The 25,313-nt window shown below is 39.9% G+C and overlaps 2 protein-coding genes across 3 annotated transcripts in view; one reads left to right on the top strand and one right to left on the bottom strand.

Annotated features, from left to right (window-relative positions):
- The window catches only part of TBC1D12 (TBC1 domain family member 12), a 138,072-nt gene extending 128,856 nt beyond the window's left edge, over positions 1-9,216 (bottom strand). The window contains exon 1 of the mRNA XM_045040434.1: positions 9,063-9,216. Coding sequence (XP_044896369.1) covers positions 9,063-9,211 — 149 coding nt within the window. The 5' untranslated portion in view covers positions 9,212-9,216. The remainder of the gene's footprint in view (positions 1-9,062) is intronic.
- Position 9,217: 1 nt separating this feature from the next.
- The window catches only part of NOC3L (NOC3 like DNA replication regulator), a 52,155-nt gene continuing 36,059 nt past the window's right edge, over positions 9,218-25,313 (top strand). For both annotated transcript variants that reach the window (XM_045040429.1, XM_045040430.1), the window contains exons 1-10: positions 9,218-9,369; positions 10,113-10,320; positions 13,599-13,731; positions 15,000-15,157; positions 15,761-15,814; positions 17,778-17,908; positions 19,963-20,124; positions 20,306-20,399; positions 23,909-24,084; positions 24,467-24,595. In XM_045040429.1, the coding sequence (XP_044896364.1) occupies positions 9,361-9,369; positions 10,113-10,320; positions 13,599-13,731; positions 15,000-15,157; positions 15,761-15,814; positions 17,778-17,908; positions 19,963-20,124; positions 20,306-20,399; positions 23,909-24,084; positions 24,467-24,595 (1,254 nt within the window). In that variant the 5' untranslated portion in view covers positions 9,218-9,360. The remainder of the gene's footprint in view (positions 9,370-10,112; positions 10,321-13,598; positions 13,732-14,999; positions 15,158-15,760; positions 15,815-17,777; positions 17,909-19,962; positions 20,125-20,305; positions 20,400-23,908; positions 24,085-24,466; positions 24,596-25,313) is intronic.

The raw sequence follows: 25,313 nt of genomic DNA, 5'->3' as shown, positions 1-25,313 counted from the left end.
CAGCACAGAGCCCAATGTGGGGCTCAAACTCATGAACTATGAGATCACTACCTGAGCTGAAGTCTAACACTTAACCGACTGAGCCACCCAGGTGCCCCTATAATCCTGAAATTTTAAATCTAGATGCATGGGTCTCATGCTGAAGCCTTTAGGGACCAATATGGCTGACGGATATTAGACAACAGAAGTAGTGGGGAACTAGAGAATGAATACCGAGTGTGTGCCCCACTTGAAGGCATTCAAAAATCAATTAAAAATATTACACACACACACACACACACACACACACACACACACACACAAACTGTTTAAACCAAATGCAACAATTCAACTGGCAGAGTATAGGTCATGGGTGTCAAAGAGTTTGTGCCTCTGTGATTGCTCTAAATTCTAGAAAGGAGTTGACCATGTTAAAAAAAAAAAAAAAGGTAACAAAAAACAACAGAAAAACCATGGTAATCAAAGTTTACAACAATCAAATGAGGTACATGAGTCTACACTTAGGATTTTTCTTCATCAATTAAGCTTAATTCAATAAACCAGTAAAAATTTATTGATTATTTATAGATAAAAAATAATGACCCAGGTGTCAAGGGTTACAAGATGGAATAAGTTACCATCTCTGTACTTCTCAGTTCAGATCAGTTTTAAGAATGGGCAATCACATGGTTACAAAGTAACCTTTCTGCTCTGCTTAGGAGAAAATCAGACGTCATAGTATCCATGATTTATATCTCACCTTCATGAACATTTAGTTTCAAAAAATCATAGTCCCGTAATGTCCCATGTCCTAAAATTGCCTCTTGCTTACCTATACAAAAATTCCAATTTCTTTAGTCCTGAGTGACAGGACAATAATTTGTGTTTGAATTCCAGTGCCCACTCAGGTTCTAATAAATTAGTTAATTTCAGGCCCTAATAAATTAATCAATTAATGTTCATTGAACCCAACACTGATGATTTTTAAATGTGTCCACAAATTATTTGATATGTCCCCCTTTAAAAAGTGAACCCTTATTCCCCTATCATTGAGTGTGGTCTGAATTAAGTGACTTCTAACAAATTGAATAGTAGAGGTGATGCCTTCCAAGATTAGAGTTTCTTTTTTTTTAAAGAGGTGAAGTCTGGGGCGCCTGGGTGGTGCAGTCGGTTAAGCGTCCGACTTCAGCCAGGTCACGATCTCGCTGTCCGTGAGTTCGAGCCCCGTGTCGGGCTCTGGGCTGATGGCTCGGAGCCTGGAGCCTGTTTCCGATTCTGTGTCTCCCTCTCTCTCTGCCCTCCCTCGTTCATGCTCTGTCTCTCTCTGTCCCAAAAATAAAAAATAAACGTTGAAAAAAAAATTTTAAAGAGGTGAAGTCAGACTTCACCCTAAAGCAGGGGTTCTTAACCCTGACACACGTTAAAATCACCTGACGAGCATTTAAAATACCCTGATCCCTGGCTATATCCAGGCCTATGAAATCAGAATTCTGGGGATGGGCCCTGTATTAGTTTGCTAAGGCTGTCATAACAAAGTATCAGAGGCTAGGTGGCTCATGATTATTTATTTATCCTCTATAATGTATTTTCTCATGATTCTGGAGGCTAGAAGTTATAGATCAAGGTGTCTGCAGGGTTGGTTTCTTCTGAGGCCTCTCTTCTTGGTTTGTAGAGTGGTTTTTTTTCCTCTTGGTTCCTTCACATGGTCTTATCTCTGAACCTGTACCCTAATCTCCTCTTCTTATAAGGACCCCTATTCTTAAAAGGATTAGGGTCTACCCTATGACCTCATTTGACCTCTTTAAAGAACCCATCTTTAAGTACAGTCACACTCTGTGGTACTAGGGATAGGATTTCAATATATGAATGGGGGGGGCACAATTCAGCCTGTGAAAGGACCAAAGAATCAGTGTTTTCTTTTAAAAAAGTTTTTTTTGATGTTTATTTATTTTTGAGAGAACATGGGGGGGTGAGGGCAGAGAGAAAGAGAGAGAGAGAGAATCTGAAGCAGGCTCTGCACTGACAGCAGAGTCCTATGTGGGGCTCGAACCCATGAACAGTGAGATCATGACCTGAGCTGAAGTCAGTCGCTTAACCAACTGAGCCACCCAGGTGCCCCAAGAATCAGCGTTTTCAATTCCTGCCCCAAGTGATTCCAATGTGCAGCTATATTTGAGTCAGTGCCCTATGCAGGATTCTCAACCTGGCTGAATTATATCACCTGGGTAGCTTAAAAAGAGTAAAAAACACCAATGGTTAGGCATCACCCTCAGAGATTTGAGTTTATCTGTGTGTGATGGGGTATTGTTAGTTTCCAGAAGCTCCCGCATGACTTAAATATGTAGTCAGCTTTGAACACCACCGTAAGACTAGATCTTAAAAGACATTAGAGCTTTCCCCCTGTTCTCTTGGATAACTTGTTCTAGGGGAAGTCAGCTACTATGTCATGAAGATACTCAAGCATCCCTAAGGGGATATTCACATAGTGAGAAACTGAAGCTTCCTACCAACAGTCAGTAAGGGGCTGAGGCCTTTTGCCAAGAGCCATGTGAGCCATGTTAGAAGTTAATCCTGGAGCTTAAGTAATGTTTTCAGATAAGTGCAGCCTTAACCAAAAATCTAGGCTGCAATTTCCAGAACCAGAACCATCCTGCTAAGCACTCGTAAATTCCAAACTCACAGAAACTGTGTGAAATAATAAATGTTTATTGTTTTGAGTTGCCATGTTTTAGGGTAATTTATTAAGCAGAAATAGGTAACTCATATGCCCACTAAAACTATAATTCTATTATATACACATCTTAAGGATGTATACATACATCCTTACATTATGTTTAAAATATAGCTATTTTGGAGCCTGTTCCTTCTACTTACATCCTTCCTCTCCTTCACTTCCCATTTTTGCTACCTCCAGAAGTCACCAATTTCCTTTTTTTCTGGGCGTTAAAAGGTCCTAAATAGAATATAAAAAGTCCCTTTTGCCCCTAATGAACCCAAGAAAGAGATTCCTTAGAGGCAAATCGTTATCTTCTTTCTGGAGTGACAGCTGTAGGAGGAGACATTTTAGATCATCTAAGACCTCATCATTCTATTCATAGATATCCACTTATTTCACTTATGTATCCATTTGTTCACCCAAGTGCACTTTATTTATAATCAGCAGCATCAACTTGGAAAATGAAGTAGAGCAATCAGAAACATGCCACCTAAACAGGTCTTTTGTGTATGTGGTAAGCCCATGAATGAACTATTTCTAAACTCATAACCAGACAGAGGACTTGAGCTTTGGTGATAGGTGTAATAGAAAACATTAGAATAAGCAAGAGCACATTCTGGGAGGTGTGAGATGATATACAAGTTACCTCAGATGTGAGTTTCACTTCTATAGTCTTTTCCCTGCTCAGTTATACTTCCCAGCAGCTTTAGACTAGAGGTCTAAAGACAATGTGTCTTTGTTTTACAGAACATTCTTTCATAGAGAGCTCCTAGCAGAGTCTGGTACAGGGAGGGGAGTGAGGAATTGCTGCTGCCAAAGGCACTATCAGAAACTGTACATGACTTTGTGCATGGAATCTACTTCCCCTTCCCTGGAGATTTTGGAAAGCAGTAAATGATGGCTCTGAACAACTAATACAAGAAAGAGGAAATGTTATGTTACGTCTTAGAAGTTTATCAACAAAAATCTTAAATAGAAAATAACATACATCAAAACCCTAGGAAAATCCTCTTTAATTTTTTCCTGTTCTATAATATAGCAGATTAGAAAAACAGTTTAAGGCATTTGATCTCTTTTGCCTAAAAAGCACTCCCACTGGTATGACTATTATCTTACTACATTTCCCATTGGGTGAAATGCAGATTTTACTATACTATATCTAATTCTCACATTCATAAACTTTAAAATGGAGCTAATATTTATCTCTTAAGATTATGGAAGATAAAATGAAATAACTTATACTTAGGGAAACATAAAAAGTGCTTAATAAGTGATAACTGTCTTAGGTTGGAGTCCCAACATTTGACCCTGAGTCAAGGTCTTATAGGTTGAATTGTGTGCCTCCCAAAAAGATGATAAAATCCTAATCCCTGGTAGCTATGGATGTGACCTTATTTGGAAATTTCCAGGGGCTTTGCAGATGTAGTCAAATACAGATGAGGTCATTAGAGTGATCCCTTAATCCAATATGAGGGGAAGATGGCCGTGTGAAGACATAGACATAGGGAGAATGCTATGGGAGGATAGAAGCAGAGACTGGAGTTTTCACCCACAAGCTGAAGAATTTCTAGGACTTCTAGCTGTAATCAGAAGCATGGAATAGATTCTCCCTCAGTGCCCTAAAAAGGATCAGACTGTGCCAACACCTTTATTTCTAACTTTCAGCCTCTAGAACTGTGAGAGAATAGATTTCTGTTATGTCATACAACTTGTGGTACTTTGTTGTGGCAGCCCCAAGAAACTTATACACAAGGATTTGAGTGCAAGTGTTGTTGTTTCTAAGTAGGCTCTGTGCTCAGTGTGGAGCCCAACGCGGCGCTTGAATTCACCACCCTGAGAACAAGAGTTGGATGCTTAACCAACTAAGCCACATAGGCACCCCATCAAGTGGTTTATTTTATTTATTTTTTATTTATTATTATTTTTTTTTAAATTTATTTTTTTTTCAACGTTTATTTATTTTTGGGACAGAGAGAGACAGAGCATGAATGGGGGAGGGGCAGAGAGAGAGGGAGACACAGAATCGGAAACAGGCTCCAGGCTCCGAGCCATCAGCCCAGAGCCCGACACGGGGCTCGAACTCACAGACCGCGAGATCGTGACCTGGCTGAAGTCGGACGCTTAACCGACTGCGCCACCCAGGCGCCCCTGGTTTATTTTAAAGAAGAGTCTAGTAACCATTGATAGAGGGATGGGGAAGTGAGACTGGGAAGAGGACAGTGAAAGAGTGGGCTGATGAGTAGGTTAGCTTTGCAAGTGGAGCTCATTCCTTTTGTGGATCTCTGGGAGGCAATGTGGAAGATGCCTCAGAATCATCCTACCTCTGAGGAACGAGGACATTGACATATTGATTAGTATAAATATTGGTGTTATCAGTTTTTGATGGCTGTTATGACAAACTGTCACAACTTTGGTGGTTGAAAACAACAGAAATTTATTTTATTTTAAAGATTTTGTTTTTAAGGTATCTCTACCCAACGTAGGGCCCAAACTCACAATCCTGAGATCAAGAGTTCCATGTTCTACTGACTGAGCCAGCCAAGCATTCATAGAAATTCACTCTCTCACAAGTCTATAGGTCAGATACCATTATCACTGGACAGCAGGCTGCACTCTCTCTAGAGGAGCTAGGGGAGAATCTGTCCCCTTTCTGGTGGCTGGGGCATTTCTTGACTTGTGGCTACATCACTATAACCTCTGTAGTCACACTGCCTCTTCCTCTTTTGCCTGTGTGAAATCTCCCTCCTCCTATCATATACAGACACATGTGATTCCATTTAGGGCCTACTTGTATAGTGCAGGATAATCTACCCATCTCAAGATCCTTAATTACACCTTTGGCCATATAAGGTAATATTCACAGGTTTCAGGGATTAGGGCCTGATATCTTTGGAGGACATTTTTTAGCCTAGCACGATTGTTATATTTATCCTTCAACTTCAATTTGTCACTGGTTGAAGGCTGCTCTCAGGGGTATTCCTTAGCACTTCTGGCTTGCTTCGCGGGGGTCGTGAAAGTCTTCAGATGAAAAGTTGCAAGTACTTTTAGAGGACTTTTTTCCTGCATATGTGTAATAAGTGCTGAGAGGATGTTGGTGGGATACCAACGACATCTGCTATTTCGTATTTTATTTTTTGGTATTATTTTGTCTTTTAACAATTTTAACTGCATAATTAATCATTAATTGGAATTAGGGTTATTAACTATTTTAACATAATTTCCTGATAGACCACAATATGAATTGTTTGCATTACCCATGTGACCTTGCTTAGAAAATATTACCCCATCTATCTGAACTTTGTCCTTTCTACAAGGATCCATTTAAGTACACATTGTTTTGTCATTTCTTCCCAAGCTTTCTGTTCTCTTTTACCATCTACACAATCTCTTCTATTAATCTTTATTTGGTCATGCATAACTATCTTTCTCAACTACACAAATATTTTTCTCAACTACATTTTGACATTGATGAAGGTAGAGGCCATGACATATATATTTTCAAATTCCTGATGCCTGAATTTTGGAGATATACATTTTTTATAATCTGTCACCAATTAGTAATTTCTCATAAGGAAATATGACACATCTACTTTGAGCCTAGTATGTGCTTTTAGTTTCTTCAAGGTCTCTTGTTACATCTTAGATGAATTATCTAAGAACACCAGAAGCCTTATTGTTCCATGTCCATTTAGTGACATTTTTCAAATCAGTCTGTTTATAGAAAATGGCTAAGAAAGCCCTGGCTTGTGTCCCATGATCTCTGGAATATTGGGATTCTAGCTGTGGGTAAATGAATGAAATAGGGAATATTGGATGGCATAGGCACAAGTTAAAAAAAAAGTAGTTTGGTTTTGAACATGGTGATTTGAAGCTCTATGGTTACTATGTGGAGATGTCCATAAGGAGGTAGCTATAACACTGAAGCTTGGAAGGAGAGGTATGGACTGGACAAATGGTTTGGAAATCTTTCTGCAATATGTAGATGGATGAGATCACATTGAAAAAGCAAGTAGAATGAGAAGTAGAAAAGTGGACCAAGAGCAGAACCCTGAGAATCACTTACATTGAAGAGGCATGAGGAAGAAGGAATGGAGGTGGGACGAGAACCTGAGGAAGAGGCTGGTAGAGGAGCAAAGACCATTGACACATTGTGGTGTGAGGAAGGAGAAATATGTAGCATCAAAGGCAGTGCTAAAAACGGTTAAGGGGCACCTGGGTGGCTCAGTTGGTTAAGCGTCAGACTTCCGGTCAGGTCATGATCTCACAGCTTGTGAGTTTAAGCCTCCTGCCGGGCTCTGTGCCGATAGCTCAGTCTGGAGCCTGCTTCAGATTCTGTGTCTCCCTCTCTCTCTGCCCCTTCCCTGCTTGTGCTCTCTCAAAAATAAACATCAAAAAAAATTTTTTTTTAAAGGTTAAGAAAAGTAAAAAGAAGTGATATGGTTTATTGCACACTTAAAAAAGAAAAACAATTTGGAGGTTCTTGGTGACCCTAAGGAGAGCAGTTTCAATGGAATGTTATGGGCAGACCCAGATGGGTTCTTTACAGACTGCTCAAAAGGGCTCACAGCAATCTAAGTACAATCCCTGTAAAACTAGTTTGAGGTAGCCCAGTGACCTCCCTTAGCCCAAGTGTCCAGTAAATCTCTGCAAGATCCAAGAGGATCTAGAACCCAAATTGAGTTCAGCAGTGGGTTGAGCTAATGGTAAATGACACAAACCTGAAGATGACAGAATTGAGAAACCATTAAGATTAAACTAGTAGGAATCATGTAAGCTTCCATTTTCAAGTTTGTGTAAAAATAATAGATTGCTCAAATTCCAGATGGGAGGGATTTAGCTTGGCAACAATTGCTTAAAAATGATCTAGGGATTCAAGTTGATTATAAACTTAAAATGGGTCAAGCATGTGATTTAATTCCTAAAAAAGCTAGCACAGACTTGGGCTGTAATAACAAAGGAGGAAGTGGAGACATCAGAATACCAGATTTTTGGAAGTAAGGACAAGCAGGGAAGGAGGAAAATGAAACTGTAATTAAATTAAAAGGAGATAGTCTGGGGCACCCAGGTGGCTCAGTCAGTTGAGCGTCCAACTCTCGATTTCGGCTCAGGTCACAATCCCAGGATCATACGAGCCCCACATCAGGCTCTGCGGTAGGTGGGGAGCCTGCTTGAAATTTTCTCTCTCCCTCTCCCCCACTTGTGCACTCTCTCTAAAAAAATATATATAAATAAAAAAGAGATAAGTCATTAGGAAAAAAATATGGCAGAGATTTGAATATGTTAATAGGTTGAGGGGAAGAATCTAGTAGGGGGGAACCGAGAAAGAAGGGATAATTAGTGATACAGGAGTCTGACAAAGTTGGAAGAAGCTGGTTTTGTACCTAAATGGGGATGCCTCACTTTTGGAGAGACTGGTGGAAAGCTGGAAGGATGGGAGTGATCAGAAGACAAATTGCTATGTTTGGGAAGGAATTCAGGCACTTGGGAAGAGCACAGGCTAATGTTTTCAATTTGCTCGATGAAGTAATACTCCAGTGGGACAGGCTCTGCTGTTTCTGAGAGTGTGTGGGGAAGGAGAGAGCACAACAGGGAAAACTGGTGAACTTGGAAGGGAGGGAAAGAAGAATTCCAGATAGAATGGGATTCTTGGTCTCTGAAGTGAGATCCAGAAATTGGCAGGTTCTTCTGGCTCTTTAGCACCACCATTCACCAGGGAGCTCAGACTTCTGAGCCTCTCCTCGATTTTCCCACCTGCCTTCGGACTGCGGGGCCCGGACTTTGTTGAGATGTCGCTCATACTTTATTCCTTTAAAAAATAGACTGAAGTGGAATTCTTTAATTTATTCAGGGGGAAAAAAAAGCCTTTGAGAGACAAACATTCTGAAAAACATATTCTTGCAATACATAAATCTTCCTGTTAGAATTAATGACTGTTGGAATTCAAAAGCAGACAGTAAAATTTACGCAAAGGTAAGAGTTGTAAAATATGGAAATGCAGAGTCTCACCGATATACCTCTTTATCAGACAAGGGATGAAATGAAGGCAAGAAATATTTGAAGATAAAATATCAAGAATTCGAGACTTTTGAGTTCCGGAAGGTCATGAGACGTCATTCGCCATTCCACAAATACGCCCAGAGGGCCCGATGAGGGACAGGCATTACCCAAAAGGAATAAGGCTTTTTCGGCGCCCAAGCCTTGACGGAGGAAAACCAATTGCACAAGTATCTATGACAGAAGCTACGTGATGGTGGCACAAAGTGCAGTAAGGTGATTAATAAAAATCAAGCCCTTTCGTTCTGAAGGGTGGAGCCCGACTCCTCCAAGACCGTAAAGGAAATCGGACGAGAGGATAAGAATCACAGACCTTGCGAAGTTCCCCCGGGGCCACCCGCCTTCTGCCAGGGCGTCGCTCAGGGACACTACGCGTTCACGTGCGCTCTCTCCGGCGCGCCACCTACCCGGCGCCGCGAGAGGGCGCGCGGCTGAAGCTGGGTGCGGAAGTCCCGCCCCCATTTCCGGAGGCGGAGGATGGGGAGGAGCCAGCGGTAGTTTCCGCCTTGCGCAGTGTCCGGGTTTGGGCACGTGTGTTACCTTCTCGGGTTTTGCGGATTACCTTTATTCCCGGTGAAACTGCAGGGCCGGAACTCCCTTCATATTTAAGGATGAAGGCGGTGAGTGTCCTGGGAAGCCAGGTCTCCGCGGTTTAGGGGCCTTTTGGCTGACAATCTCTGCGTGTTGTAGTTTTGGCGCGGGTTTTTGTTCTTCTGTTGGGGGCGGTGGCCTAGATTCGGGGCTCCCTTCTGGTTCTGTGTGCTGTCCCGGCTCTTAGATCTGGTGCTTCCTTCATTGCCCACTGTGCGCGTGGTTGGCTTAAGGGGGCCGCGATGAGACAGGCACGGAGCCTTGTTTCTGTAGGGTGTCGGACATTAAAGGGTTCTTCGAGACTATCTTTCGAATCCCTTATTTTACGGTTGAGAAACAGGGTTCTGCTCTCAGTGAGTTTATAATGTGTGTTATGGGACTCGACACGAGTCCCATTTTTTCTCCTAAAGGGTAAGGAGTTAGGAAAGTAAGTGATTTGCCCCGGTTTTAGAGAAAATGAGGGCTGAGATTTGGATTTCTGAATGAGGGGTTACCAGCAAATGTTGGAATCCAAAGACCCGAATTCTGTTTTTTCCTTTTTAGTTTAGGGGTCTTTGACAAGTCATATAATCTCAGCCTTAGCTTCTTAATCAGTAATTTGAAGGTAACATCAATCACTCCTTAACTAGGCTTTTGAAGGGGATACGTATGTTGGAGAACTTTGCAAAGAGTAAACTGATCTATGAATGTCACTTATTTTAAAGATAACATTTTGCTGTGAGTATGCAATTTAAATTTCTGGGTGTGCAGTACTCCTGTTACTGTTTTCTAGAGAAGAAATAAAAAGCAGATCCCAAGCTTTCGGAAGTTGCTGAAAACTAGTAAAGTGAAACTTGAAAACAAGCTAAAAAATAAGCAATTTAAACAACAAAGCACTCTCAAGAAGTACCGAAAAGAACAGAGGAAACTAAGGCAAGCTGTAAAAGATGCTGTGTCTAAGAAACCGATTCCACTGGAAGACCCAAGGGAAAAACAACCAGGTAATTGTGAAAGCATTCATTTACTGTAGTTTCCATTGAGTTTTTCTTTTTTTTTAATTAAAAAAATTTTGGGGGCGCCTGGGTGGCGCAGTCGGTTAAGCGTCCGACTTCAGCCAGGTCACGATCTCGCGGTCCGCGAGTTCGAGCCCCGCGTCAGGCTCTGGGCTGATGGCTCAGAGCCTGGAGCCTGTTTCCGATTCTGTGTCTCCCTCTCTCTCTGCCCCTCCCCCGTTCATGCTCTGTCTCTCTCTGTCCCAAAAATAACTAAACGTTCAAAAAAAAAATTGTTTAATATTGGTTATATATTTTGGGAGAGAGAGAAAGAGAGCACAAACGGGGAAGAGGCAGAGAGCCGAGACAGTCTGAAGCAGGTTCCAGGCTCTGAGCTGTCAGCACAGAGCTGGTTGGGGGCCCAAACCTACTAGCTGTGAGATCTTGACCTGAGCCAAAGTCGGATGCTCAACTGACCGAACCATTCAGGCACCCCACTATTGATTTTTTCTAAAATGTTCTTCATAGAGGCACCTGGGTGGCTCAGTTGGTTAGGTGACCGACTACGGCTCAGGTCATGATCTCGCAGTTTGTAGGTTCAAGCCCCGCGTCGGGCTCTGTGCTGACAGCTCAGAGCCTGGAGCCTGCTTCAGATTCTGTGTCTCCCCTTTTGTCTACCCCTCCCCTGCTCACTCTCTGTCTCTCTCTGTGTTTCAATAATAAATGAACATTAAAAGAAAAAAAAACCAAATAAAATGTTTTTCATGAAACAACATTGCTTTCTAGTAACCGCTGTTGTTTTCAGATCTTCCTAAGAGTAGGTAAGGATAGTGGTCCTATATGCTTTATCAGTCCATTTGAGAAAACGTTTCAATATAGTATTCATTGTGAGAAGGAGATAGTCTCTGCTTTTAGTTTGTCTAGAAAGGAGATCAAGAAGACTTGGGAAAACAAGCAGATTAGCTGTGTAAATAAATGTTGGGGAGCATGCCAGTGCTGCGACTTTCCCATTCACTGGCAGTTAGCTAAGGTAAGAACATAGCTTTCTCTGGAGCATTCTTCACAGTGTTGCCAAAGTTCACTTAGTTTTCTAAACTTCTGACTTTCTTTTCACTTGGAAACTTGGAGTGAAATTGAGCTGTAACTGACAGGGTTATTCTTTTGTAAAATTATCCAAGAACTTGAAGTACTCAAAACAGGTAAGGAACATGGCCATTTTGAGTCAGACCAGTTGTTCTACAATGTTACTGGTACTTTCAAGGTATTCATATTTGAGTGTATCTGACTAGTCAGTCTTCCCATGTACATCTACATCTCATTCTCTTAATCCTGACCTGTTTAGTTTGATCTTTTGGCTACATATTATTGTGATGTATAAAAGGTCATTGGGCTGGAAGTCAGGAAACTTGGGTTTCTCTCTCTCTCTCTTTTTTTTTAAAGATTTTATTTTTAAGTAATCTCCATACCCAATGTAGGGCTTAAACTCAAAACCCCAAAATCAAGAGTCACATGCTCCCCTGACTGAGTCAGCCAGGTGCCCCTTGGGTTTTCTTAATTTTGTTACTAGGAAAGTGGCCTAAGTTAGTCACTTGATCTCCAGGTACTTCATCTGTTTAAAAAAAAAAAAAAAAAAGCAATGGTTGAGTTAGATGCTTTTTAGGATCTCTTCTATCTAAATTTCAGTAGAATTTTAAAAATGTTTTAATAATTACATATAAAAAGCAAAATACTCATTTTTACATGTTGAGCATCTAAATGAAGTCTGTCAGGCAGTTGGGTATAAAGAGTATAAGGTTCATGTGAAATATCTGGGCTAGAGAGAATAGCTTTGGCAATTATCTGCATATAGATGGCAATTGAAGACTGCGAAGACTGTGGAGACTGAGAACAAGAAAACCAAGAAAGAATTTTAAGGAACCCCAGCATTTAAGAAATGGGTGGAGGGGAGGGGTGCCTGGATGGCTCAGTTGGTTACGCATCTGCTCAGGTCATGATGTCATGGTTCGGGAGTTGGAGCCTCCTGTCGGGCTCTGTGTTGACAGCTCGGAACCTGGAGCCTGCTTCAGGTTGTGTGTCTCCCTCTCTCTTTGCCCCTCCCCTGCTCACACTCCATCTCTCTCTCTCTCAAAAATAAATAAATGTTAAAAAAAAGAAAGAAATGGGTGGAGGAATATGTAATGGGATTTGAGGAGGAGCCAGAGAATTAGGAAGAAAACCAGAACTGTATAGTGTCTTAGAAATCAGAAGAAGAGTGTTTCAAGAAAGAAGGAAGGTCTTTATGTCCAACATCAAATACTCTACAAAATAGTTAATGTTGAAAAACAAGGTGAAAAGTAATGTGTATTGATGTTTTCACTTAATTGTAATTATAGGCTATCACCACATGTATGAGATGCTTATACCATTTGAATAAAAAGGAGAAAAGTATATATTTATAAACTCATATTCACTATCACAGAATAAGATTTCAAGAAAATAAGTGGATTTTCCTTTGATCAATAGTCTTCCTGTTAGGAATCAACCTATGATTATATTTGAAAAAAATTGCCAAGAATGTATTTCCAAGCATGCTCATTGCAACATTATTAGTAACAGCAAACAAAGAAATAAAAATGCCCCCATGATCAAAAATTGAAAATAAAATGTTCTCCCACAGGGAATTGTTAAATGACGTAGATGTTGTTTACCTATGGTGAAATACTATACAGGTGTTAAGACAGACAGTTTTATCTGTATGATCCACATAATCTACATAACGAAGTAAAATTGACAAATTGCCCACTGGACCATGACTTCACCCATCTTAAAATGCTGATATAAAGAAGTTAACAGATTAGAGAATTTGAAGGGTAAGGGGGAGAGGGCTTCAATGACAGAATGAGGCAGGAGAAAGCAAGAAGGTGTGGGATGTGGCCTGTGGAGGGGGTGACTGAAGTGGAATGGAAATGAAAGTCATTGGGAATCAGAAGGAGGGAAACGGCTAAATCACTGGTTCTCCCATGCTCTGAAAGACGTTGCAGAATGTGTGGAGGCATTTTAATTTTTGGTTATTACAGTGACCTGGGAAGGCTCCTGGCATTTAGATTTCAGGGATTGGAGATGCTAGGATTTTGCCTAGCTCAGGACAGTAAAACAAAGAACTGTCCTGCCCACTGTGTCATTAGTGCTTCCATTTAGAAACACTGGGCAAAGGTACTAGAAAAGCCTAAACTTTTCCTCTTGTTGACACAAAAACACAGAGTTCTGTGCTTCTAATAGTTGTTTCTGATTTTGTTGTATTGGAACAGGTAAAAGGATTGAGACGGAAGAGGAGGAAGAAGAGGAAGCCCTTCCTTTAGATATGATGGATGAAGATGACTTACAGTTAATGAGAGACTTAGGACAAAGAGCATCTTTTCTAACAAGAGATCTTTCTTCTAGGTAATACTTCATTTAGATTATAATCGTTCATGTCCTTTTAGTGTTAAAAACTTGGTTCTGGGGGCGCCTGGGTGGCACAGTCGGTTAAGCGTCCGACTTCAGCCAGGTCACGATCTCGCGGTCCGTGAGTTCGAGCCCCGCGTCGGGCTCTGGGCTGATGGCTCAGAGCCTGGAGCCTGTTTCCGATTCTGTGTCTCCCTCTCTCTCTGCCCCTCGCCCGTTCACGCTCTGTCTCTCTCTGTCCCAAAAATAAATAAATGTTGAAAAAAAAAATTAAAAAAAAAAAAAACTTGGTTCTGGATTTTACGTAGGTGTTTAGTACAAGATGTTCAGCTCAGAACACAGTATTTGCAAAGAGTAAACCTTGTGACTTGGTTTATTTCCTAAATTAAGGAAGTTCATGAATAAAACAAACTGGCCTTATTTAGTGTATATCTTTATTTCTTTTTAGTCTGGATAGTGAAGTAGAGTGCACTGGGGAAGAATGCAGCTCTGTGTTTGGGGAATTGGCAGAACAGTCCTGAGTTCTTAATCCTTGTTGCCCTGTTAGGTAGGTATTATTCCCATTTACAGAGGAAACTGATGTTTCCTGCAATCATGAGCGGTGGATCTGAAATTTAAACTTAGATCTTTCTAACTCTTCTGAGTCCATGTTATGGTCTGAAGGTTTTTGGGAAAGTCAAATAGCACGATACCACCCTTGGCTCTGTGGAATAGTCTTCAAAAAGAATCTGCTCGGGGCGCCTGGGTGGCGCAGTCGGTTAAGCGTCCGACTTCAGCCAGGTCACGATCTCGCAGTCCGTGAGTTCGAGCCCCGCGTCAGGCTCTGGGCTGATGGCTCGGAGCCTGGAGCCTGTTTCCAATTCTGTGTCTCCCTCTCTCTCTGTCCCTCCCCCGTTCATGCTCTGTCTCTCTCTGTCCCAAAAATAAATAAAAACATTGAAAAAAAAATTAAAAAAAAAAAAAAAAAAAAGAATCTGCTGTAACCCACTCGTTTGCATCTGAAGGAAAAAATTAGATCCAGTCATAGTTTGAGTCTCTGTGGTACGGTACTATACTATACAATAGTACTATGCTATACAATACAGTACTATACAATTCATTTATTCATTTTCTATTTGAGTGCCTGCTGTGTGCCTCGTCTAGGTGCTAATATCTGTATACCTCTTGGAAGTTTGGCTAGTAGTGTATTTTCTGTACTTCTCTACTGGTCTCTAGGTTCCATTTGTACATTAAAGCTGGAATTTTCTTTTCTTTTTTCCCTGCAGTGAACCTGTTCATGTCAAGAAACGAAAGCATGAGCGTATTATAGAAAAATATGAAAAAATACCAAGAACTCTGCAAACTGCACCGGAGAAGGAACTGATTCACTTGCTTCCTATCAAGGATAAAAGTGGTATAATCCCACAGACCAGGGAGAAGCCAGGTGAATCTGATTAGCCAGTAGATTAGTAAAAATTATAGCTGCTTACTAATATTAACATAATTTTTTTTTCAAGATTTAATTTTCTTTTTACTTTCACCCATACCTACAAAATAGGGGTAGCTGCAATTAGTCACAGAGCAAGCTTGAGGATTTTAGCCAGAAATACAGATGATTATCTCAGATGATGTCTATTGTACCATGAGTATAGCTGAAGCTACTTATATTGAGGTGATTTTCTTTTCAGAGTTTTTTTCACCAAATACTATTGTTTCTAAAATTAGAGCACATAATAGTCATCCTTTTTTAGCCCTTTTTTTTTTTACCTGTATCTTTTTTTCTTACAAAATAAAACATAGGAAAGTCTAGAAATCAAAGTTGCAAAGTCATGTGGTTTATCACAAAAACACGCCCATGTAACTACCATCCAGGCAAGAAATAAATGCTGCCAGCACCCAGAAACTTTCTTTGTGCTCCCCTAAATCACTAGTTGTTCCCTCCTCACGAAAGTAACTACTTTCCAGAGTTTTATGGTAATCTCTTTCCTTTGTAGTTTTATCGCTGAAGTAAATTGTCACATTTTTAATGCACGTATTTTCCATGTAGTTACTGACAATAACCAAGATGAAGAGGATGAAGAAGAGATGGAACTTGAGGAAGGTAATGATGTGTCTTTATAATTACTAAATTGTTAATTGAGAATTACAGTTTTTTGATAGTAAATATGACTCAATTTTAGAAAAAGTCTGGAACTGTGCATTTTAGAGTACTGGTCATTTCAAAGTCATTTTGAGCATTTTTCCACTTGTTGAAAGTCTCACCTTGTGGAATTTGATTCTTTGTTGCTCTTTATTGTGGAAAATTTTATGCAGTTATGTTTGTAATGTCTAGGCATGCATGAAGAGTCTCATAAGTGATTACTGTTTGAATCCTTTTTAATTTCAAGTGAAAGACCTGCCTATAAATAATTATGAACTTTTAGCTTTAAATTAGAAATGATTCTGTGGTATGAAACCATTTCACTTCTTTATTAGAGCAATTATCCTTATATATGTCGGCTTTAGGCCTTTGAATGTGGGTTTCTAACAGCTAAGACCATTGCAGTCAAAGTTAAACTGAAAGAACATATTTTATTGTTTGAAATTCTCTGTTTAGAATTTGTGATAGAAAAAGCTGGTTAAATTTTACCTTTGCTTAGCAAACCTCACGTATAGTGTAAAGGAGATAACAGGTCAACTGTTTAACTGTTTTCAGTCACTCTTCCTAGGGTTACAGATTATGCTTGTGTGTTTGTTCAATCTAGTTCCCTAGGAATTTCTTTTCTAAAAGTGGACATATTTTCTGTAGTGCAGAGGACTGTATAGAGTTGAAAACAAGGCTGTACTTTTCTAAATTTTATTTTTTTTAATTAATATTTTCTTTAGAGAGAGTACAAGCATGGGAGAGGGACAGAGGGAGAAAGAGAGTCTTAAGCAGGCTCCATGCTCAGTGCAGAGTGCAACATGGGGCTTGATCCCATGACCCTGGAATCATGACCTGAGCTGAAATCAAGAGTTGGATGCCCAACTGACTGAGCCACCCAGGCGCCCTTCTGTACTTTTTTGAAAACTAAATCAGATTTCTTTTCCTTTAATTAATAGGAATTTTGCATAGTAGTTAAGAATATGGGCTCTCATGGGGCGCCTGGGTGGCTCAGTCAGTTAGGGTCTGACTTCAGTCCAGGTCACGATCTCACAGCTCTGTGCTGACAGCTTGGAGCCTGCTTCATATTCTGTGTCTCCATCTCTCTCTCTCTCTCTCTCTCTCTCTCTCTCTCTCTCTCTCTCTTTCTCTCTTTCTCCCCCCCTCCCCCCACTCACTCATGCTCCATCTCTCCTTCAAAAAAAAAAAAAAAGGGGGCGGTTGGGTGGCTCTGTTGGTTGAGCATCCGATTTTGGCTCAGGTCATGATCTCACGATTCATGGGTTTGAGCCCTGCATCAGGCTTTGTGCTGACAGCTCAGAGCCTGGAGCCTTCCTTCTTCAGATTCTGTGTCTCCCTCTCTCTCTGCCCCTCCCCGATCGTACTGTCTCTCTCAAAAACAAATAAACATAAAAAAAAATAATAAATTAAAAAAAAAAGAATATGGGCTCTCTAGTCAGACCACCGGGTTTGAATTCCATTTCTGCCAGGTTTATGAATATAAGCAAATTACTGTCCCTTTGCCTCATTTTCTGTGTACAGAATGGGTATGATGATTGTACCTGCCTCATCAACTTTTTTTAAAGTTTATTTATTTATTTTGAGAGAGAGCGTATGTGGATAAGGGGCAGAGAGACCTAGGGAGAGAGGAGAGAGTTCCAGGCAGTCTCTGCAGTGCAGAGCCAGACACGAAGCTCAAACTCACAAACCATGAGATCATGACCTGAGCCGAAACCAAGAGTTGGTTGCTTAACTGACTGAGCCACCCAGGCGCCCGCCTCATAGTATTTTTGAGAGGATATGTAGTAATCTTGGCTCATGGTAAGTGTCCAATAAAAGTTATCATTATTATTGTGTATTACTATAAGAAAATTACTCTGTTGATGAACTTTCTTGGGTACTTGTAAATAAATGTTTAAGAGGGAAGCCTAATTTGTTTCAGAGATCATTGAAGATCCCATTCGAGAACTGACATTAGAAGAACATTTAATTGAGAGAAGGAAGAAACTACAGGAGAAGAAAATGCATATTGCAGCCTTGGCGTCTGCCATATTATCAGACCCAGAAAGTAATGTAAGTAGTGTTCATTTCTTTGGGCTTTTCATGTTAGATATGTTGTAAATATCTAATATCTTAAGATCCCTTTATTACCTGTAAGCACACACAAGAAGGGAAAGCATTAAAACACCGTGACTGCTGTGGTGCCTGCTTGGCTCAGTCAGTTAAGCACCCGACTTTGGCTCAGGACATGATCTCACGGTCTGTGCCGACAGCTCAGAGCCTGGAGCCTGCTTCAGATTCTGTGTTTCCCTCTCTTTCTGCCCCTGCCTTGCTCATGATTTGTCTCATTGTCTGTCTTTCTCAAAAATAAACATAAAAACAAAAAACACCACGGGGACTGAGGTGTAGAATAAGAGTAGGCAGAACTTTAGACTAATCCTACATCTGAACCTAATTTTTTCTGTAATCTTAGAAAAGCCACAAACTCTCTGAGTCTTATTTTCCTCCTCTCTAAATGAAGATATGGGGCTTAATATTGTAACTCTTAAAGTGGTACGTGTAAAAATTAATTGGATGAGGGAGAAGGAACCTACTTGCAAATTTGTTTGACTGATTGGTAGAACTTGTAATAAGGAACATGCCTCACAAAAGTCAGGGTGATTAGTTCAGGAATACTTGAAGTGGAAAATATTTTAGGTGAAATAGACCAGAGAGTTACAATGAATTATCAGTGGGCCATGGGAACAGTGGTGACGATGGTCATAGTTATAACATATGGACTCAAGAAACCTTGAGTACTGTTAGACTTTGGGTAAATCCTTTTACCCAAGACTCGTTTTCTTCATCTCTAAAAAGAAGATGGTACCCATTTCAAAACTTTGCTGTGAGGATGAAATAATCAAATACACATGAAGTCATGTAAAGTGGTACTATTATTCCTGTTATATTGGAGTCCCCAGCATCCTACTGTGAATTTGTTTATTGAACAATAAAGTAGATTATTTCCATTTGTAGCAAAAAACCTTCCATCTGGTTACATTTTGGAGTAGTACTTGTTTTTCTTTAAAAAAGTTGGGGGAAAGGGGCGCCTGGGTGGTGCAGTCAGTTAAGCGTCCGACTTCAGCCAGGTCACGATCTCGCAGTCCGTGAGTTCGAGCCCCGCGTCAGGCTCTGGGCTGATAGCTCAGGGCCTGGAGCCTGTTTCCGATTCTGTGTCTCCCTCTCTCTCTGCCCCTCCCCCGTTCATGCTCTGTCTCTCTCTGTCCCAAAAATAAATAAACGTTGAAAAAAAAAAAAAATTAAAAAAAAAAAAAAGTTGGGGGAAGACCTGGAGCAGAAATGGGGATGGAAATTTGGAATATTTCTCACCTGCATGCTCTCATTTCATCATTATAAAACCATAAAGACAAGAACTGTTGATCGTATTTTACAGCTGAAAAATTGCATCTTAAAAAATTCAAGTGATTTGTTACAATTTTAAGAGGTGCTGGATTGGAACCTGGGTCTTCCAGGTCTGGAGCCCCACGCTCACACAAGTTAGGGATAGCAAATAGGTAGTAGCATATGTATCCTACTCCCTGCTGTGGCAGTCATTGCTAACCAAACAATGCTGCTTGTCAAGGTATCCAGCAGGCAATAGTAGTTTAGCAAAGCAAGCACATTCATTGAAACCAAGTTTTTACTTCTGTATTACTTCATACAAATGATTTTTGAAAGGGTCTTGTTGAAGCTGAAGTTATTGTGGACACATTATCTTTAATTCCTGATTAATTTGTGTAGATGTGATTAATATATTTGGTGTGTAACATTTTAATTTATTTCAAAAGGTGTTTTTAGGGAAACAGGACATATGCTTTAAGAAAACCCAATGAAAGAATTTCAAAGAATAGGCAAATAAATATAAACTATTTTTTAAGTCTGTCTCTTCTAACTACTTAACAAAAGTATGATTAGCCTTAGTGATTTATCTTTTGGTAATGTGAACAGTATCTGGAGTTGCGTATGGCTTGACTAGATCCCATGAGTCATTGTGTGGATTCTACTTGTGCCAGATGTGAGGTTGTTGTCTTTTGTTCATAATTGTTTTGCTATGGTTACTCTGACCTTATAAGTTATTTCTTTAACAGATTAAAAAATTGAAAGAATTACGTTCCATGCTGATGGAACAGGATCCTGATGTGGCTGTTACTGTTCGAAAATTGGTGATAGTTTCCCTGATGGAGTTATTTAAAGATATTACTCCTTCATATAAAATACGACCCCTCACAGAGGCAGAGAAATCTACCAAGGTAATGCTGGATACAATTACTGCACAAAATAAGCTGGACATTTTGGGGAGCTGGAGATGGGAGAAATAGTTTGTTTTGTTTTTATAGGACTGGGTACATACCAGGCATTCACGTTTTGTGCTAATTTAAGGATTTTAATATCTTGATTTTAAAAAATGATTTGTCTTTTTGGTCTTTTCAGATTCGCAAAGAAACCCAAAAGTTAAGAGAATTTGAAGAAGGCCTGGTTAGCCAATATAAATTTTATTTGGAAAATCTGGAGCAAATGATTAAAGGTATGTTAATTTTATTTTTTAATTTTTAAAATTACATCCCAATTAGCATATAGTGCAACAGTGATTTCAGGAGTAGATTCCTTAATGCCCCTTACCCATTTAGCCCATCCCGCCTCCCACAACCCCTCCAGTAACCCTCAGTTTGTTCTCCATATTTATGAGTCTCTTCTGTTTTGTCCCCCTCCCTGTTTTTATGTTATTTTTGTTTCCCTTATGTTCATCTGTTTTGTCTCTTAAAGTCCTCATATGAGTGAAGTCATATGATTTTTGTCTGACTAATTTCACTTAGCATAATACCCTCCGGTTCCATCCACGTAGTTGCAGATGGCAAGATTTCATTCTTTTTGATTGCCGAGTAATACTCCATTGTGTGGATAGATAGATAGATATGCCACATCTTCTTTATCCATTCATCCATCGACGGACATTTGGGCTCTTTCCATACTTTGGCTATTGTTGATAGTGCTGCTATAAACATGGGGGTACATGTGTACCTTTGAAACAGCACACCTGTATCCCTTGGATAGATGCCTAGTAGTGCGGTTGCTGGGTCATAGGGTAGTTCTATTTTTAGTTTTTTGAGGAACCTCCATACTGTTTTCCAGAGTGGCTGCACCAGCTTGCATTCCCAAAACATATTTTTAAAGTATGTAACATACTAAGCTTTGTTCAGGAAGGTGAGTTCTATATTCTGTGCTCTGTGGTGAGAGTCACTGTAGTGTATTGTCAAGAGCAGAGTCTAGAGTCTGATTTCTTGGGTTCAAATCCAGGCTCACCACTTGTTACCCATGTCATGGGCAGATCACTTAATCTCTGTGCTTCTGTTTTTCTGTTTATAAAATGGGAATAATAGTACTTCATAGGGTTGTTGTGAGAAGTAATTTATTACTAAAAGGTGCTTTGAGCTGTGCCTGGCCTGTAAAGGCACTGTATTTGATCAGCTGTTAGCATTATTGTTGCTGCAGTCCTTTCTCTAGTGTTACAGGTTTTTTTTGAATTTGCGAATGGTTGGAATTTATTCTGCTGGCTTTTATTTGGAGAGGGTAGTTAGGGGAGAAGGGTGACTTGGAAGTGGATGAAATTAGTGCCTTGAAAATGGACTTAGAGGTCAGTCATACTGGGTGATAAACTCTTCCCTCAAACCTTTATTCTCTTTCTCTTCAGAAAAGGAAGGGCATAGGAAAAATTGGAGCATGAATGGAGAAGGAATTCGGTTGCCTAGGCCAGGTGTTTTCACTTGAGTCATTTGGGCTCCTTCACTCAGTGCTGGGCCTACAGATCACCCCGATGCTGTCACAGCTGGAATGGGACTACTGAATCCTGTTGGCCCAGTAAGGACAGGGAGTACAGTGGAAGTAGGGGAGGGTGCCATAGATGTTGGTTCTATGCTCTGGCAGCCCAGCTGGAGCCTACTTAATAGCATATATTGTAAGGCCTGGGAACTTTATGTAGACCAGCATTGTCCAGTGGAAATGAGACACATATGTCATTTAAAAAAATGTGTAACAGCACATAAAAATAAAAGCAGTATGTAACCACACTAAAAAAAAAAAAACGTAATAAGCTATACTATGTGTATATACAAATTATTTGAACGTGTAATCAATTCAAAAAATTTTTTTGTGAAGATTATTTGAGAGAGAGCACATGTATGCATGAGTGGGAGAGGGGCAGAGAGAAGGTGAGAGAGAGAATCCCAAGGTGCTGATAGGTGCTGTCAGCACAGAGGGTCTCGAACTCATGAACTGTGAGATCATGACCTGAGCCAAAACCAAGAGTTGGTTGCTTAAGTGACTAAGCCACTCAGGCGTCCCAACATGTAATAAATTTAAAAAATCAGTAAGGTATCTTAATTCTTTTTTTGGAACTAAGTTCAAAATCTGGTGCATATCTCACACAGCACATCTGAATTTGGACTGGCCACATTTCACATACTCAATTGTCAAATGTGGCTAGTGGCCTCTGTATTGCACTATGCAGGTCTGGGCCTTTTCTGAGCAGCTTGAACCATTATGAAGTCCTCTTTTTTAAAAAATTTATTTATTTTTGAGAGAGCGAGCACAAGTGGGGGAGGGACAGAGAGAGAGGGAGACACAGAATCCAAAGCAGGCTCGGGGCTCCAGGCTCTGAGCAGTTAACACAGGGCCCGATGCAGGGCTTGAACCCATGAACTGCGAGATCCTGAACTGAGCTGAAGTCGGACACTCAACTGACTGAGCCACCCAGGCGCCCCTATGAAGTCATCTTTTTATGTTAAAAAAAACCATGGTAAAATAGGTATAAAATTTATCATTGTAACTATTTTTAAAATGTATTGTGTGGTGGCATTAAGTAAATCCACAGTGTTGTACAACCATCACCACTATCCATCTCCAGAACTTTTCCATCTTCCCCAACTGAAATTTTGTAACTATTAAATATTAACTACCCATGTCCGCTTGCCTCCAGCCTGTGGCAGCCACCATTCTACTTCCTAATTTGAATTTAATGTGGATTTGACTTCTCTAGGAACCTCATAAATGAAATTATACAGTATTTGTCCTTTTGTGACGGGCTTATTTCACTTAGCATAATGTCTTCAAGATGTTTGTAGCATGTGTCAAAATTTCCTCTCTTTTTAAGACTGAATAATATTGCGTTGTATATATATCTTTACCACATTTTGTTTATTCCTCCATTCATTATGAAGTCTCATCAGCTTTAAGTAGATAGAAGATATGGTTCTTAGGAATACGGCCTGTTTAAGGAAAACTCGTATATGTGAGAAGCAAGTTTAAAACAAAGGCACTATCATCCACACTGTCTTTCTTATCTCTGGTTGTATATGATGTAGAGGGAAGTGTTGAACCTACTCTAGAAAAAACAGCATATTTTTATTTTCAAGATGCTATGTTACAGTAGCAGGCCGAGTATGTATGTAGAAACTTCTAGAAAAGAGGCACTGTGAATCATTGGCTATTTTGAAGGAAAATTTAAATCTCTTCTGGCCCTCTTGGGTAAAGATATCACAGCATCAGCAAGAAGTCAGGAGAAACGATGTGTTGGATTCTCAGAATTTTTGGAACATGGAAGTGATTGGGGCTCAGAATCTGGAACTTGCTCATATTCACCAGCCAGTTAATAGATGACTAGGATTTGAACCCAGGCTTCTTGACTTGTAGTCTGGTGTTTTGGGGGAAGTCCGGTAGAGCCCATCCCAAGGATTCTTTTAAGGCATTCAGTTCCCTGTCTTCCCCTACCCCCTTTATCCCTGAGGTCTTTTTTCCCTAATGATACATCTTTTAATATGTATGGAAAGCCAAGGTTCTTAACATTATGTTAGAGTCAGACCATGGATGATGGCAGATAAATTTTAATGGTAACATTTATACTCGTGTCTCAGACACAATTCATTTAAGAATTTGTCCAGTGTATTGAGTTGTTGTGTTATTGCATATTACTGTAAAAGAAAGCTAATTAGTTGAAGTTTAAATCAATGAGTGAAGTAACTACATTTATCTTTTGATCAGATTGGAAGCAAAGGAAACTGAAGAAAAGTAATGTAGTTTCCTTAAAGGCATACAAAGGACTGGCAGAAGTGGCTGTGAAGAGCCTGTGCGAGCTGTTGGTGGCGCTGTCTCATTTCAACTTTCACAACAACATCATTGTACTGATTGTCCCTCTCATGAATGACGTGTCAAAATCGGTGGGTTGCTTTAAGTGATTGTTGTTGTCGGCTTTGTGATTATTATTATTATTTTTTCTCTTTCAGAATTCTTTTGGAGTTACGATTTATTGCTAACATAGGGTCACTTTGTTAAACACTGTGTCTAAGAAAATTCTTTGAACAGAAATATAGTGTGGTGGTTCTGAGCAGGAGGCTGGTCTGCCCTCTGGGGATCATTAGGCCGCGTCTGCTCACAGTTTGTCACAACTGCCTGCTGGCATCTAGCGGGTCAGGGCTGGGGCACTTCTAAACACCCCACAATGCACAGGACAGCCCCCCACAGTGAAGAATCGTCCGGCCTAAAGTGTCAGTGGTGCCAAAGTTGAGAAACGCTGGCTGAGTGTAACATTTTATTTTTCAGATATCTGAAATGTGTTGTGAGGCAGTAAAGAAACTGTTTAAACAAGATAAATTAGGCCAAGCTTCCCTTGGTGTAATTAAAGTGATTTCTGGTTTTGTGAAGGGCAGAAATTATGAAGTTAGACCAGAGGTAAGCCTTTCTTTTCTTTGCATTTTGTTTTTAAATTACAACAGTTAATGAAGAATTTTATTCTTTGTAGAAGTGTATAAAGTAGAAAACTCACCAGTTACCAGGTGTAACTACTCTTAACAATTTGGTATGTATTCTTCTAGATGTTTTTCTATATAGATATAAACATATCTACTTGTTTATATGTATTTTTGCCATCCATGGAAGAACGTTCTCGATCCCAAGATTATAGATTCTGTCCGTCCAGAAGAGTGTTAATTTTTATATTTAAACATTTAATCCATCTGACATCTTTATGTGTGTGGATGGTATGATTGCAGATCTGATACGTATATACTTCTTGAAATGGATAGCCAGTTATTCCAATACCGCTTCCCTTTTGCTACTGATATAAATGCTGCGTTTATTTTACATTAAATCTCTACACAAAATTTTATTTCTCAACTTTCTGTTCTGTTGATTCAGTAAATCCCCTACATGTAACATACTGCTTTTAGTAACCGGAGCTTTATATTTATCGTATATAGTATACAGTTCATCTGTAGGATGGTACTGATCAAAATGGGCATTACTGATGAAAGGCACGGACCTTTTTTTCCTCCAGAATATTTTAAATTACTTTTATGTATTATTTTAAATAGAATTTAGAATGAAGGTTGTTTTTGTTTTTTTTTTGTTTTTTTGTTTTTTGTTTTTTTTTTTTTTGCTTCCTTTTCCT

Source organism: Felis catus, chromosome D2 (assembly GCF_018350175.1).
Source record: "Felis catus isolate Fca126 chromosome D2, F.catus_Fca126_mat1.0, whole genome shotgun sequence".
Lineage (NCBI taxonomy): Eukaryota > Metazoa > Chordata > Mammalia > Carnivora > Felidae > Felis > Felis catus.
Note: the sequence above shows the minus strand (reverse complement) of the source record. Positions and strands in the feature narration are given on the sequence as shown.